This window comes from Ylistrum balloti, unplaced genomic scaffold (assembly GCF_031769215.1).
Source record: "Ylistrum balloti isolate Yb309-2 unplaced genomic scaffold, AGI_CSIRO_Ybal_v1 Utg370098, whole genome shotgun sequence".
Classification (NCBI taxonomy): Eukaryota; Metazoa; Mollusca; class Bivalvia; order Pectinida; family Pectinidae; genus Ylistrum; species Ylistrum balloti.
The window spans coordinates 139,414-154,713 of NW_026782126.1; the positions used below are offsets into that span (position 1 = coordinate 139,414).

Consider the following 15,300-nt stretch of genomic DNA (forward strand, 5'->3'; position numbering starts at 1 on the left):
CAATAACCAAAAGGCCCGTGATGCTGATATTGGCCTGTAGCATGATGGGATGAAGAACTGTCAGGTTTGTTATAAAGAATGTCCTTGACAGGCTTTCAATGTCGCATGGGTGAAATATATATGAATATTTAAATAAATTCTCAATACCCAAAGGCACCAGGTGCCGATATTGGGCCTGTATTATGATGATACATTTGATATAAATATTTTTTAAAGAATTTTGAAACCTTTTGGAGAGTTGCAAATATTATTTAATAGTTTTGGAATGTGGATTTCGAAAAAATTGTTATCAATCAGCTTGTATATATATATATTATTATAATTGCTATTGTATATGTACCCTAATACTAATTTGTCTAATTTTGATTTCATAATTACGATTCGTCGTTATCTAGTAAACTTTGTTTATAACAATACACAATTTTCACCATCTCAAAAACTGACCTCAAACGACAAGGCCATTAAGTCCAGCGGTCAAGATCAAATATTGCAACTTCACAAATAAACATTTTGTTATGACATTATGACACAAAGTCGATCAGAATTAAACAAGGAGTAAACTGACCAAATTTGACCACTGAGTCAAAGGTCTTGGTCAAACTTAGTAGTTAATGGACATTGTGTTATGACATTATCAATGAAAGTTAAAAACAAGAATTCAACATATCGAAAGTCAAGTTAGTTCAGCTAGTGATTGGCATTCTATCAGATAATGAAATCAATCTTCTTATTGTTGACTATTACAATATGTGAAAATTCTCTCTTGTCTCCCAGTATTATAACACCTTTCAGTTCAAAAAAAGAATATATGATTTAGCTGTTCTTAATTTAGGCAAAGCAGAGTATATATATCTGTATATTACACTAATCTCAACTTAAAGACATTTGCTATTTATATGGTTGCCCATTCAAAGTTACCTTACAGATATTTTTACAACTGGTATTTGAGGGTTAGTTACAAGGTCAAACCGGACGGCAGTTCCAAAAGCAAAGGTACCTGACTGTTGAAGAAGCTACATGCATGATACAGATACAATCAATTGAAAGAATAATGCATATCTTCATATAGAATTTATAAACAATTATTTTCAAATAGAAAATCTTATACAGTATACCTGTATATAAACGCTGATGTCGACACTATTTTGTAAACAGTATCATTTAGTATGCACTACCGTAGGTAGTAAACATTATGATGTAAATAGATGCAAGGTATCACAGACTTTATTAGCATGTATAATGTACATGTAGTTTGGTACAACTTACCAAGTTTAATTTAATTTACAGATTCATAGTATAAAATAAAACACCTATTACAAATAGATAAATCGATAGTGACATTGCTGAGATTTCTGTTGTAAGACAAATGCTCTAATATACAAAACAAGACAATAGATAGGCATATATTTATATTAGGAAATATTTTGTATCCAATCAGTGTTTAATGTGCAATATGAACAACAGCAACAGTAATATTTGACATATTTAGATTGTGCTTGCATTTCTCCTGGCTGAATCATATCCAATCAGTCTTAAAGGGCCAATTTGAACCACAATATCTGTAGTATTTGACATTTAGATTGTATTCTTAAACAAAACCTTTCCCAGCTAGTATTTAAAATTTGATTTATATCTAAGAATATTTCATTTGGTTATTTTCAGGTTCAGGTCTCCAAATACAATAATGTTCTGATGCCAGTTTACATCAATGGAAATCAATGGGTGTATTTGGTGGCAGACATAAGACAACAATTGGTCTACATCCCAGATTCCATGAATGGAGAGGTTGGTCAGCGATGGACAATGCTGTGGACTCAGTTCATGGCAAAGCGGGGAAGCCTTCCTGAAGTGAAAGAACAGTTCGACCAATGGAACTACTCGACAGAGAAAATGCAGCAGACAAAGAGACCGCAACTCCTGTGGGTCGTTCACCATGATGAATGTTGAATGTATTGCCAAAGGCATACCAGTGGCAGTTATGCGGCAAGCTCACTGCAACAGCCACAGGAAGTATTTTCGAGCCACTTTACTAGATGGCGGAAATATAAAACTGGACACCAAGTGTGATATGTCACACCTAACATTGACATTGACAAAATCAATGTCACAATGACACAGCTATCACCAGAGTAATACCGAAAAGTTAAAGACAATGTCAGCATTATTGTACTCGAGTTTTTCAGAGAAATTGTGATGACTAATATGACTGTCAAGTCTATAATGACTATCATCCATTTATTTTTCCCATCAATTCTCAACATTGAACAGACACTTACTGTACAATAATAACCGTTGGAAACCTTATCTTCGGCTAATCCCATCTTTCAGCAATACATTTTTGGCAGAGTGAATCAAATTCATTCTCCCAGGTCACTCTGTGCAATCAGTCAGGTGGTTAGTATTAATGATGAGAATTTGTTAGATGTTGCGATCAATAATCGGATTCACTTTCAGTTTCTCACATTAATATTACACTTACATAAAATATGTAATAAAAATAACAAAAAAATGCTTTATTCTTGACTCACATGACCATGTAGGTGCTCTACACAGTGTCCATCTTTCTGTACGTCAACGCACATTCCTTTTCAGAAATAAATGATCTCTGAATATTATAATTAATCTAGATCACTGCATTTCTGACATTTCACTTCGACAATACACTGTGATTCGGCCATGTTGAACGAACTCAAACCACTTCATATTTCAATGGATTTTCTCAAAATTCAACATATGATTAACATATTTTACAAGTAGACAATCAGTGGCTTTCACCTCATAATATTTATGTAATTTTCCTTCATTTAATTTTCTTTAAAGTGACAAATATATGTTTGTTATTTCTTCTTTTTTTAATAATACCATTGCTTAAATTGAAATATATATATATATGTTATATACGTTTAGATGTATATAAATAGTATCAGTGGAAGAAGCAATTTATAACAGCTTATAATTCTGTAGGCTTAGGCAGAGACGTATATATGTGATATATACGTCTCTGGCTTAGGTAAGCGTTTGTGTGATTTCGATAAGATCCATTGAAAAATAATTTCATGATTTTTTAAAGCCAAAATGAATTATTCATATATATTGTCAAAAATTATTATGTGAATGAATATACTTGTTGCACGTTAGTACTGTATATGACCACGGACTTTGTGTATATAAGTCCGTGATATGACTAAATAACAAAAATGGGAGATTAATATAAAGCACGATCTGACGATGTAAACAGATTTCGTTATAAAAATGAACATGCATTTACTCCGAATGACACTAATGAGCCGTGAATATAACATGTGTAACAGTGAAATTAATGATTGGTGTGAAGAATTTGCAATATATTAATTAATTCTCATGGTATTTACATTGCAAAAACCGGAACCGGAACTCGCATATGTAGCTCTCACGTATCCTACTTGAGAACAGAGACGTAGCCTATATATCATGTGATATATATACGTCTTTGTTGCGAAGTAACACGAAACCGTCACATGACTGTATTGTGTAATTCAGAGCTTAAAAGTCGGTAATGCATATTATCACTAGTTTTGAACTGGGCATATCTTTATGAGCAGTGCTATCTCTCAGCTGAATTATCTATTGCTGATAGGCTGGTAAGAGATATGGGAGACGTGACGGGAAGACGGTTCTGTTTACTTTCGCTTTGTCTGACAACACTGTCTCTGAACACACACACCGTAAATGCATACTTACCAACTCACCCCCTTGGTGCGAATGGTGCGAAGACATTGGATACTGGTGGTTTTAAAGTCACGTTAGATTTTGCGGATGGCATTAACGAAATCACCACAAATATAACCACTTTCTTGAAACAAGGAGGTTTTGCGGAAATGTTTCAACATGTTTATTCTGAGGCAAGTGCTTCTCCTACAGATATATGCGTCTATGGGATATCTAATACGTGTTGTAACGACACTATCCAGTTTCTGAAAGATTTAGCCCAAAGGAAAAATTATGCAGAGCAAAGTAAGTGAAAACATATTTAATCGTGTTTAAAACTCCAGTATTAAACTTTGTTTTTGATAGTTTTATTGTATTTCCAAAGGTTTGATTTAAGAAACTAGATTAAGAGCAAAAAAATCAATATGTTGCTGCAATACATTTTCCGATGCATGCCTTAGAATATGTATAAAAGGAAATATTTTATTTTCATGCGGTGTTAGCTTTTTTCTTGAATTATAGACATTTTCATTTATTTTCGCAGCAACCCTTTTTAAACTAGATTTTCAACTTTTATTATAAAATGAAGTGTAATACTTGAATATCAAGAAGAAAAAAAAATATGTAAAACTGCAAAGTTTTCATTTTATGTAACAAGATTTTAAGTGCATAAACAACCATAAAATGAAAATGTCCCAAAATGACTTATTTGATCCTCATGTACTACACCTTTTCAGGACATTAGGCATGGATAGAAACAATTTTGAGGATATGTTTCTTGATTGAAAAAGAGAGAGTGTCCTCACTTTGATGTTGTTGCAATTTTCACAAATAGACATGTACAGTTATTTCAAGATCTAGAAACAGGATGAAATATTTGTTTTCAGGTCCAAAATATCTGAGAAATTGGCCCGCTTAGTTCAAATTAATGAATTTGATAATTTGGTGATGATTTATGTATAATTGAGTTGATATCTACCACAGACTTTCAGATTTATACTCAAGAGAAGTATTTTACCGTATCAAATATTGAAATTGCTGATGCTTTTAAAGAAATCACAGTGTAAATTATGTATTATGCCATAAGGAAAAAACTACTCCACAAGCAAAATTTCTTCCATACATCATCAGTTTGTAAACACAACTATAGATTTAATTTTTGAGAGCTCTGTAAAATAAATATTTTTCAGTGATGGGTGATTTTAATTTTGAAATATTGTAATAAAATAACCTCTTTCTATGACAGATATACTTGAATGATTTGATGTATTGCTGCATTCAAATAGACTATCAAATTAGGAATTTTTTTTCATCATAATAAACATGTAAAATAACACATTTATTTATAAATGTGTTGATTATATGTGTAACCCTGGTAAAAAAACTAGGCTCAAAATACTGCTCGGCTATGGAGAGCTTCTCTTTAACTCCATTGGTTGAGAGTCAGACTAGTAAGCCATGGGTCCCGGGTTCGATTCCTAGCGGAGGCATTGAAATTAATAATGGCCTCTGCTACATTGGCGCCCATGTAGGGACCCAGGAATAATACTTAGCTGTGCCTCACCAGCGTTACTTTCACAAGTTCCGCTGTCATCCATGGAAATTCGAGGACCACCAGTGTTACTTTCACAAGTACTGCTGTGACTCCTGGACACTCAGAAAAGTTATTTCCTAGAGGGATTATGTAACGCTGGTAGAATACCAGCTGCAAAATACCACTTCGCTAGAGAGAACTTCTCTTAAGCTTGATCAATTGAGCCTCAGACTAGTAAGCCAGGGGTGCTGGGTTCGATTCTTAGCGGAGGCAGTTGTGCCCAAGCTGATTATAGGTACAACAGAAATAATATTGTTTGATTTCTGTCATACCATCCATTCTGTCAAGTTTTCTGTCAACCATAAACTTTTTATTGCAAATTTCAAAGAAATACTGTTAAAGTCACTCTCTAATGTAAATTTAATATGAAGAAGAAAGATAAAGAAATTAAAAACAAAAATGGTTTACAAATATTGTACACTAAAATTTTAAAATCTAGTAATTTGAGCAGTAACAGAAAGCAAAGATTTCTTTATTGGCCATATCTAGTGTCTTTGTACAGCTTACTACTCTTTGTACATATTGTTTTCGTTCTAGAATGTTTCTTATTTGGTAAAACGAGTTAGATATTAGTGGTGTTTTTTTCTTCTCTTTCACCAGACACCTATGTTTACATCCTACATATAACAAGGATGAAAACTGTATTTGCTTATTCGCTTATTAATTCATTAACATGACTACAGAATATTATCTATTCTTTTGAAAATTATAATATATGTAAATCATTTTGGAAAACAAGCCTAGGTAATAGGATACCTTGAAGTGAGATTTTTTGTGAAAATGACATTTCCTGTTTAGTGATGGATGCAGCAGCAAAGCTTCCCAGTGGATTACTGCAAGGCAAGAAAACTTGGGTTGGCAGTTACGACGAGTGTGTCAACGCCCTGTCACCAGCCAACAATCTCACTGGACATCAAATAGGTGGAAAATACTGCATGGGTGCTACTGCAATAGGGGTACGTATTTAGAAATGTTTGTGTGTTTCTGCAGAAAGGACGGTAGACATTTAAATGTTATCGTCGTTTCACAAAGAGGCCGCTAAATTCTGTTCCAATTTTCAGAAAAAATAATTTAACACCTAAAACACTTTGGCATTTACCGTTCTTTCATATTATTTTTCTAAGAAAAAGGATTATATGTTCAGTCCCTTTCTGTAAACTGATGAGTATTTCATAACTTATTGTAAAGAAGACATTCGATCAGGAAATGTACCTCATCTTTTATTGTTTTACAGGGTAAAATTTCACAAAGTTCTTTTAGACATACTGTATCTATAGACGGTCAGCAGGTCAAAGGTCATGTGATCTCTCACTGAAATTAGCATCTCAAAAAAGAACACACATTTGAAAGGTGATTAAATTCTATAATAGATTACAAATTAAGTTTCAAAGATTTGATATTATTTTGAAACTAATGTTTATGGACATTTAGATTCATGTTCCCAGATGTCTGTTAGTGGAACAAGTTAATTCAAAACATTGTATCATTGAGTACTATTTTAACTGAATCATCTTTGATTGAATTTAGATTCCATCAGCTTTTTTATTTCAGATTCCTGGTCAGTACCTGATGCAGGGAGTTTGTGTACCCAACACCTGTACAGCTCTTGATTTGAATATTTGGGTTGCCGAAATCTACAGTAGGTATATTTAACCTCGTAAAAATTTCAAAACCTGTAATATTTCCATAGAAATTTTAAAATACCTGGTAAGTTATATTGCCTTAGAAATTTCAGGATGTGTAATATTTCCATGAAAAATCCAGAATCTGAAATATTTCCATAAAAAATCCACAATCTGAAATATCGCCATAAAAAATCCACAATCTGAAATATTTCCATAAAGAATCCACAATCTGTAATATTTCCTTAAAAGTTCACAATCTGTAATATTTCCATAAAAGTTCACAATCTGTAATATTTCCTTAAAGAATCCACAATCTGTAATATTTCCTTAAAGAATCCACAATCTGTAATATTTCCTTAAAAGTTCACAATCTGTAATATTTCCTTAGACATACTGTATTTTATAAATAAATGTACCCTATATAAAAACTCACTTTATCTGTGTTATTATTGTTGATATTTCAATATTAGCAAATTTTGACTTCTGCTTCTTTTTGGTTTTTAAAAAAATGGACATTTCTGAAGACATGAAAAGAAAAGGAACTTTTCATGAATGTGATTTTAATTCCACTAGCATCCTAAGTTTTGATTGGATCTTACATATAAATTAGTGAAATATATGCTTAATGAACTATAAAACATTGGAATTAATGCCTTGGCTTGTCTGCCGTGTGTAAACTTTCCATTCAGATGACTTCAGGTTTGCTGAAAAATTTTTTAATGAACCAACAATGTTTTCTTTGTAAGCTGTAGAGTTGTTGTGCAATTCATTTTATGCCTATTTGGTGTCTTTTTTATATTGGTCTTTATCGTCAAATGACCATTAAGGCCCATCGGCCTCTTATTTTTTTCTTCATTTCTAAAATCTTTGCACTGAAAAAAGTAAAAGGACAGTATTTGTTGGTAATTTTCTGATATATTATACAGGCTTTCTTAAGGAACCTGACCAGACCGGTATGGCTTGTGAGGAATCAATGCCGTATACTGCAGGAGCTAAAGCTGCGTTGTACGTAAGATTGCAGTAATAGTGTGCAAATGTCAACCAAATATACTTTTGTTGAATAGAAATCCTAATTATCCCCTCCCTAACCCTTCCAAAATAATATCAGAAAAAAATTCTAAAAAACATAAAAAATGAAAAAGAAAACAAGAAAAACTTATTAATTCAAAATGATTGTTCTTTATACTTTACCAAACATTTTATTATGCAGTTGTTTATCATAAATACATCAGAACAAATTTAAAAACTCTCATAAATGACCAGGATACATGCAGAATGTATAACATTTCCTTGCTAACAAATGATTTTTCTGTACCATCATAAACCATTGTAAGTGGCATGTTTGAGAGGAATAAAGAATACAAGGTCATCTACATTTGTCCTGCTTTTGGTTTTATGTTGTAAATGACTTTTGTTGCAGAAACAGAAGTCAAAATCAGAGATATTGCTGAATCAAAGAAACGTTTTATTTGATCAGAGAAAAGATCAGAAAATGAGAAAATAGTTTCTGTTCAAGAAACATGATAAATAAATTTGAAAATTAAGAAACAAACTATGTACACACATGTTTTAGATTTTGTTTATTTACAGGGCTGTTTGTGGTGTAATTGTTATGTTGGTAACTATTGGAACTATAGTTGACCTTGTGGTGACCTTTAACGAGAGAAGGCAAAAAAGCAGTAACAGCTATGTGATATTGGTTGAGGATAATGAAACGATGGGTAGAACAAGTGTACTGTCGAATGAGACATCATCCTCAGGCCAGATACAGAGTCAACGACTGAACCCACCACAACCAAATAGGGGTAAGAGAAGTTAATTTCAGTTCCTAACCTGTCCCATAATGATTATAACTACAGCATTCCCTATCTGCAAAAGTTGGATTTGGTCATTTTACGGCATAACCATGTAAAACAGTTAGGAGAAATTTTAGTGTTAAGAAACAAACTTAAAAATGATGAAAAAGAAAACAAAAAAAGATCAGGCATTAAACTGCAGATTCTTTGATTGCGAGTACTCTTCTCATTTAACAAGGAATTTAATTTGTATTGTATCTAAATATGTAAATAGGACCTGTTGTTGAGCCAGTGGAAGTCATTCAAAGCCAGTAAACCCTTTTTTTCTCTGATGTATTTTTCATCAGTTGGCAATGTATGTTGAATGAATTTATCTTCGTCACAGGAAAGATTTGTCAGGTCGCAGTGGCTTTTTCTATAGTGACCAATACAAGAAAACTGCTGTCCACTTCTACCTCCTCTGGTCATCTTACATCTCTCAATGGCATGCGTGTGTTGAGTATGTTCTGGATCATACTTGGACACACTTACCTCTTTGCGAGTTTAGGAATGACTGTAGGTATGTAAGAACATTTAATACACATGTAAATGTATGGACTTTTCGTAAGCCTGAGATCATTTTATTTTTTTTGCAAACATGGACTTAGGTGACATTTTAAACTCACCAGGCCTGAAGTTTATGGCATACCTTGGTATCCGTCCGGGAAGGGGAATCAGTTTTGTATAAAAGGTAGGATTCGGCCCCTTAGGACCTTAAGGGCAGGATCCGATAGGGGTAATACAGCAAATTATTTAAAATCCTACTCCTTCTGTAGGAATTATTGGATTTTGTCCAAATTAAGTGTGAAGAATTTTTGGGTGAAGAGGAATCAATTTTGTATAAATGGTTTATCATCACTCCCTGGGAGGGGTGGGCCCAATTGAGGAAATGTAAGTCTTAAGAGTCCTTCCATTCTGACTCTAGAACATTAGTCTTGGGTATATTTTAATCCACCTGAAACATCAGGGAGTGGCAATGATATCAAACATGCATGATTCAATCCTGAGATTGTCCTGACAAAATCTTTCTCTTTCAATTTGGTCCAAAATCCAACATAACTCATCTTTAACAAATAATCTGAACTACTTCTCAAAATTCATTCCAGAAAATTCTTTAGCAGCAGTGAAGATTATACAGCGATTCTCCTTCCAGGCCATTATCAATGCCACTGTGTCAGTAGACACCTTCTTCTTCATGAGGTAAGAATAGCTTAATTGGTCCTTTTCTTCTTATGGATAATCCTTCTTCCAGAAAACTTTATGAAGTTCCTCAAAGTCAGTCTCTTAGAAAGTAAAGATTTATTCTATATAATAAACAGCCTTACTAGATTACTTGGATAATATTTATCTTTATGCAGTTTGCTTGAGACCAACCTGTATTATATTTACAGAGTTTTCCATGTGACACGCCTGTATTGTATTTACAGATGTTTGCTGGTGACCTACCTGTATTGTATTTACAGAGTTTTCCTTGTAACATACCTGTATTGTGTTTACAGCATTTTGCTTGTGACCTCCCTGTACTGTGTTTACAGCATTTTGCTTGTGATTTACCAGTATTGTGTTTACAGATGTTTGTTGGTGACCTACCTGTATTGTAATTACAGAGTTTTCCTTGTGACACACCTGTGTTGTGTTTACCTGTTTTGTTTTTATTTATAGTGGATTACTGGTGACCTACCTGTATTGTATTTACAGAGTTTTCCTTGTAACATACCTGTATTGTGTTTACAGCATTTTGCTTGTGACCTCCCTGTACTGTGTTTACAGCATTTTGCTTGTGATTTACCAGTATTGTGTTTACAGATGTTTGTTGGTGACCTACCTGTATTGTAATTACAGAGTTTTCCTTGTGACACACCTGTGTTGTGTTTACCTGTTTTGTTTTTATTTATAGTGGATTACTGGTGACCTACCTGTATTGTATTTACAGAGTTTTCCTTGTGATTTACCTGTGTTGTATTTACAGCATTTTGCTTGTGATTTACCAGTATTGTCGTTACAGCATTTTGTTGGTGACATACCTGTAATGTGTTTACAGAGTTTTCCTTGTGACACACCTGTGTTGTGTTTACAGATGTTTGTTGGTGACCTACCTGTTTTGTTTTTATTTATAGTGGATTACTGGTGACCTACCTGTATTTGAAGAATAGACAGGAGAGCACAGATTCTTTTAATTGGGTGCTGTTCTACTTTCATCGGTACTGGCGGTAAGTGAGTTTGTGTGACTTCACTTGGCTTGTAGTCTCCTTGTTAACCATGTTCTTACATTTTTAGACTTTGAATGGTTGAGAGAGACTTTAGTTTTGCGATATGGTAGTTTTCCCTTATGTTCTTTCATTTGGTTTTGTCTCTGGAACTTTGGTAAGGATGTGTCTGTATCAAAATTAGGTCACTGTGGCCTTTATTTGGACCCCTGACCTACATCAAAGAAAAAGTTTGTCCAGACACTGTCTCCTACATCACTGGATCTTCCTACTAAGAGTATGGGTTCACATTGGTGAGGTGGCCAGAGTGTCCTGTATCATAAGTAGGTCACTCTTACCAACATTTTGACCTTTAACCCACATCAAGGTAAAATTTTGTATCACAAACTAAAAGGACCAGTATCAGTATGGACTAATTGATGTTATGTTTAACTTTCAGACTGACCCCAGTGTATGCCTTCTGTATCATGATCTGGGGTTCTCTATTCTTTCACACCCTGAGAGGGCCGATGGCAGTGTGGAGGTCCACCCCACAGACTCAGGCTCTTATCAATGAGTGCTCCAAGTCGTGGTGGGCAAACATTCTCTATATAAACAACTACTACCCATACTCTGGTGATATCAATCAACAGGTCAGTTAATTACATGTAGCTCGGAGAGTTTTAGTTTACCTGACTTCAGGTCATTTAATCAATTAGCTCAGAGAGTTTTAGTTCACCTGACTAAAAATAACAAGAAAAGTTTAAGGTGCTTTGTCATATCTATGATTATTCAAATTGCACTCCGTGTCTATGGTAGATCCATCTGTAATCCATCAAAGATTCAAAGGTTCCTCTTGGTTTTAAGTTTAAAAAACAAAATGGCTGGCAGGTGGCCATCTTATATTTTCTTTTTAAGTTTGTGATACCCACATGACAAAAGTCATAAAAGGTATTTGTCCAGAAAGACGTCACTGCTCTTGAGGCTGCATTTATTTTTTTGATTGTCGTGAAACTTAGAAAAAAAAATTACCTCTGGCTTCAAGTTCATATTTCAACCTTCTGCTCTCAAAATGTGGGTCACCATCACAATAAACAGAAATTTTCAGAATTGTTTTACATCACTGCTCTATACTACAATCTGCGTTTCTTTTTCAAATGCCAAAAACTAGGTCACTGTTACCAAACTGTAAACACTGTTACTATAAATAGGACTTAATAGAGTTTTTCAAGTCAATTTTACTCGAAGATTCAACATTTATGACATATGGTAATAATTTATTATCTTACACACACTTCTCATGGTCAGACCAGTTCATGAAACAGACCAAATCATTTTAAGTTTCGCTTTACCCATGGCCTTTTGTACAACTTTGGGATGCAAGGGTAATTATATTGTTGATGATGGCTGGGTATATCTATTTCTGGAGATTAGTGTCAGATGAATCTTTCTCAAATGTCATGAAGGTTATCTATTGTTCCCTCTCGATAATGGAACTTATCAGTAAAACCAAAATGGCTGACTGGCAGCCATTTTGCATGGTTTTGACAATAAAAGTTAGTATCTTGAAGCACTGAATGATAGTCTTTCAAATTTTCATATGTAGGTTCCTTTTTCCCATGTTGTACATTTTCAATTTTGAGCTAGATCAGAAATATAAAATGGCAGACACTCAGCTATCTCGGATTTTGGTAGTGTATGTTAGTTTATGATATATCTGGAGAAATACAGTTATTGATAATTTTCAGAGATTTTCTTGAATTTTCTGTAAATAATAGCAAATAAAAGAAAAAAAGAGAAAAGTAGATAAAATATCAAACTTTAAAAGAAGAACTAAGGACCATTCAGTGGTGGGTGCCAAGATTTCTTTTTGATCACTTATTTATAATTTCTAGAAGGCGTAAAGAGATACCTCAGACATTCATTGATCAGCACCATGTTAGCGACGCAGGCCCCTGTATTTATAGCCCTTTATTCACGTGTACTAGCTGTGATATTTTCTTTGACATTCTAATGATAGTCTGTAAACCTTTTTTATTGATAACATTTTGTTACTTTCAGTGTATGGGATGGTCCTGGTATTTAGCCAATGATATGCAGTTTTATATCATCAGTCCCATCATCCTGATTCTTCTGTATCGGTAAGTTTGATTGGTGAAAATTCATTGTGAAGACACAGTTATGATATTTTTCATGGTATTTCATAAATCGCTCAGCAACCATTGTCTCTCAGTCTCTTTAGCTTTAGCTCTCTAATATATTTTGGATAAGTAATCCTTGATTGATAATAAGAACCTATATTAAGGCAACGCTATTTAACAAACTTGTCTCACTTTAAACAAAAAACAACATATTTTAGCACATCTTTAGAATTGATGTTTTCTTTTGAAAGCTGTTAATGTTTGATATCAATATCTATTTAAGATATGATATCAGGCGTGGCACTTACAGTTTATTAAACCATTGAATGGTCATCAGATTGCATTCATTGTCAATGTGAATGCAATATGGGTCTACAGGTAAATAGATTGACATTCATCAGGAAATCATGATTATTTCATCTGCTGTGAGTGCATTTAAATTGACAATTATCACTGTTTAATAGTGATATTTAAATTAATTTTGTATTATTTTAAAACTTAGCTGTGTCTATTTAATTCAGTCATCAGTTGATTTTTCCAAGTAAATGTATCGTTATCTATTGGAATAGCTACCATAAAATCTTGGTTACCTGAATGATTTACGAAATGCAATAATGTGTTTATCTGCGTTGACCATGACACCAAAATGATATCCTATTAATTATTGTCTAATGATATACTACACACCTGTTAATACAAGATTTAACACTGAGGAAGGACCATAATATACAATAATAGTATTTTATGGATATGTATACATAATATACATAAATTTTTATTAAATAATGTTCCTTGTTTGTGTTCTTTCTCCAGGTATCGTAAAATTGGCTTCGCAGTGTGTGGAGGTTTGATTGGAGCATGTATCTTTATTCGTGCAATGACAGCTTTTGAATTTGGAATTCATGTGCCAAAGTAAGCATTTGGTTAATTTTTCATAAGCTTGTCTGTTAACTAAACTGAGGAAACATGGCAAACAATATTCATTTGTATCGTATTGGTAGACGGATCCAGCAGTGAGCTGTGATAGCTCAGTTGGGAGAGCATCACAAAAAATCCATAACTGGATAAAGTTTTGAGGTGTACGGTTCGATCCCTACCTAGGACTGATTCGTGTCTCTCAGTTCGTCCCGTACAGTCATATTATTGCTGTTTGACTGGATACTTTACACCAACCTTTTGTATAACAGATATTGATATTGTGTGAGGAAGTCACCACGCACTACAAGGAGACCATGTCTCAAATAACCTTAGCTGCCCATGAATAAATAAACCAAGAAAATATACAAACATGTGTGCAGATAATATTTTTGCAATGATGTTTACTTTAAAAATTGTATATAAAATCATTCAGAATCTTAGCATTAAATGGATTTGAACAGGTTGTATGTAACATAGACAATATTGCAAGCTAACATAACATGCTATTAGACAGTAAACAGATATATTCAGTATCATGCACAACAGTTTAAGGCAAAGACTAAAACATGAAGCTTAAGAAATACGTTCTTTTATAATACTGTTTGTACTACGTAGAAATGTATCACCAACAAAAAGAGTCCTTTCGATGTTGTTTAACTCATCAATCTGTTTTGTCTAGCCAAGCAGTCACAAAACACAAGGATAATTACTATGGTCAGCATGCTCCTCTTTACAACAAGATGTACACACGGATTGCTCCTTACATTGTGGGGATGTTACTGGGCTATGCACTACACAAGACAAACTGTAGGGTGAGGATGTCTAAGGTAAGATACATAGATACATTGTGGGGATAGTGTTGTGTGGTATACATTGTAGGGACACTGTTGTGTGATATATATACATTGTGGAGATACTGTTGTGTGCTATACATTGTGGGGATACTGTTGTGTGATATACATTGTGGGGATACTATTGTGTGTTATACATTGTGGGGATACTGTTGTGTGATATACATTGTGGGGTTACTGTTGTGTGGTATACATTGTGGGGATACTGTTGTGTGATATACATTGTGGGGATACTGTTGTGTGGTATACATTGTGGGGATACTGTTGTGTGGTTTACATTGTGGGGATACTGTTGTGTGGTATACATTGTGGGGATACTGTTGTGTAATATACATTGTGGGGATACTATTGTGTGATATACATTGTGGGGTTACTGTTGTGTGGTATACATTGTGGGGATACTGTTGTGGTGTGGGGATATATACATTGTGGGGATACTGTGGGGATACTGTTGTGTGGGTGG

The 15,300-nt window shown here is 33.8% G+C and overlaps 1 protein-coding gene and 1 pseudogene across 1 annotated transcript; both read left to right on the forward strand.

The window, feature by feature from the left end:
• The first annotated feature begins 49 nt into the window (after window positions 1-49).
• LOC132549996 (uncharacterized) lies at window positions 50-2,506 on the forward strand (annotated as a pseudogene).
• A 3,575-nt stretch (window positions 2,507-6,081) lies between these two features.
• On the forward strand, window positions 6,082-14,813 carry LOC132549997 (nose resistant to fluoxetine protein 6-like; the record flags this gene model as incomplete). The annotated part of the gene is made up of 11 exons (XM_060213991.1): window positions 6,082-6,237; window positions 6,833-6,920; window positions 7,833-7,911; window positions 8,497-8,711; window positions 9,088-9,261; window positions 9,848-9,941; window positions 10,859-10,951; window positions 11,388-11,580; window positions 12,989-13,068; window positions 13,882-13,980; window positions 14,666-14,813. Coding segments are annotated over exons 1-11 (1,419 nt in total), but the record flags the coding sequence as incomplete, so codon positions are not given.
• Window positions 14,814-15,300: the final 487 nt, after the last annotated feature.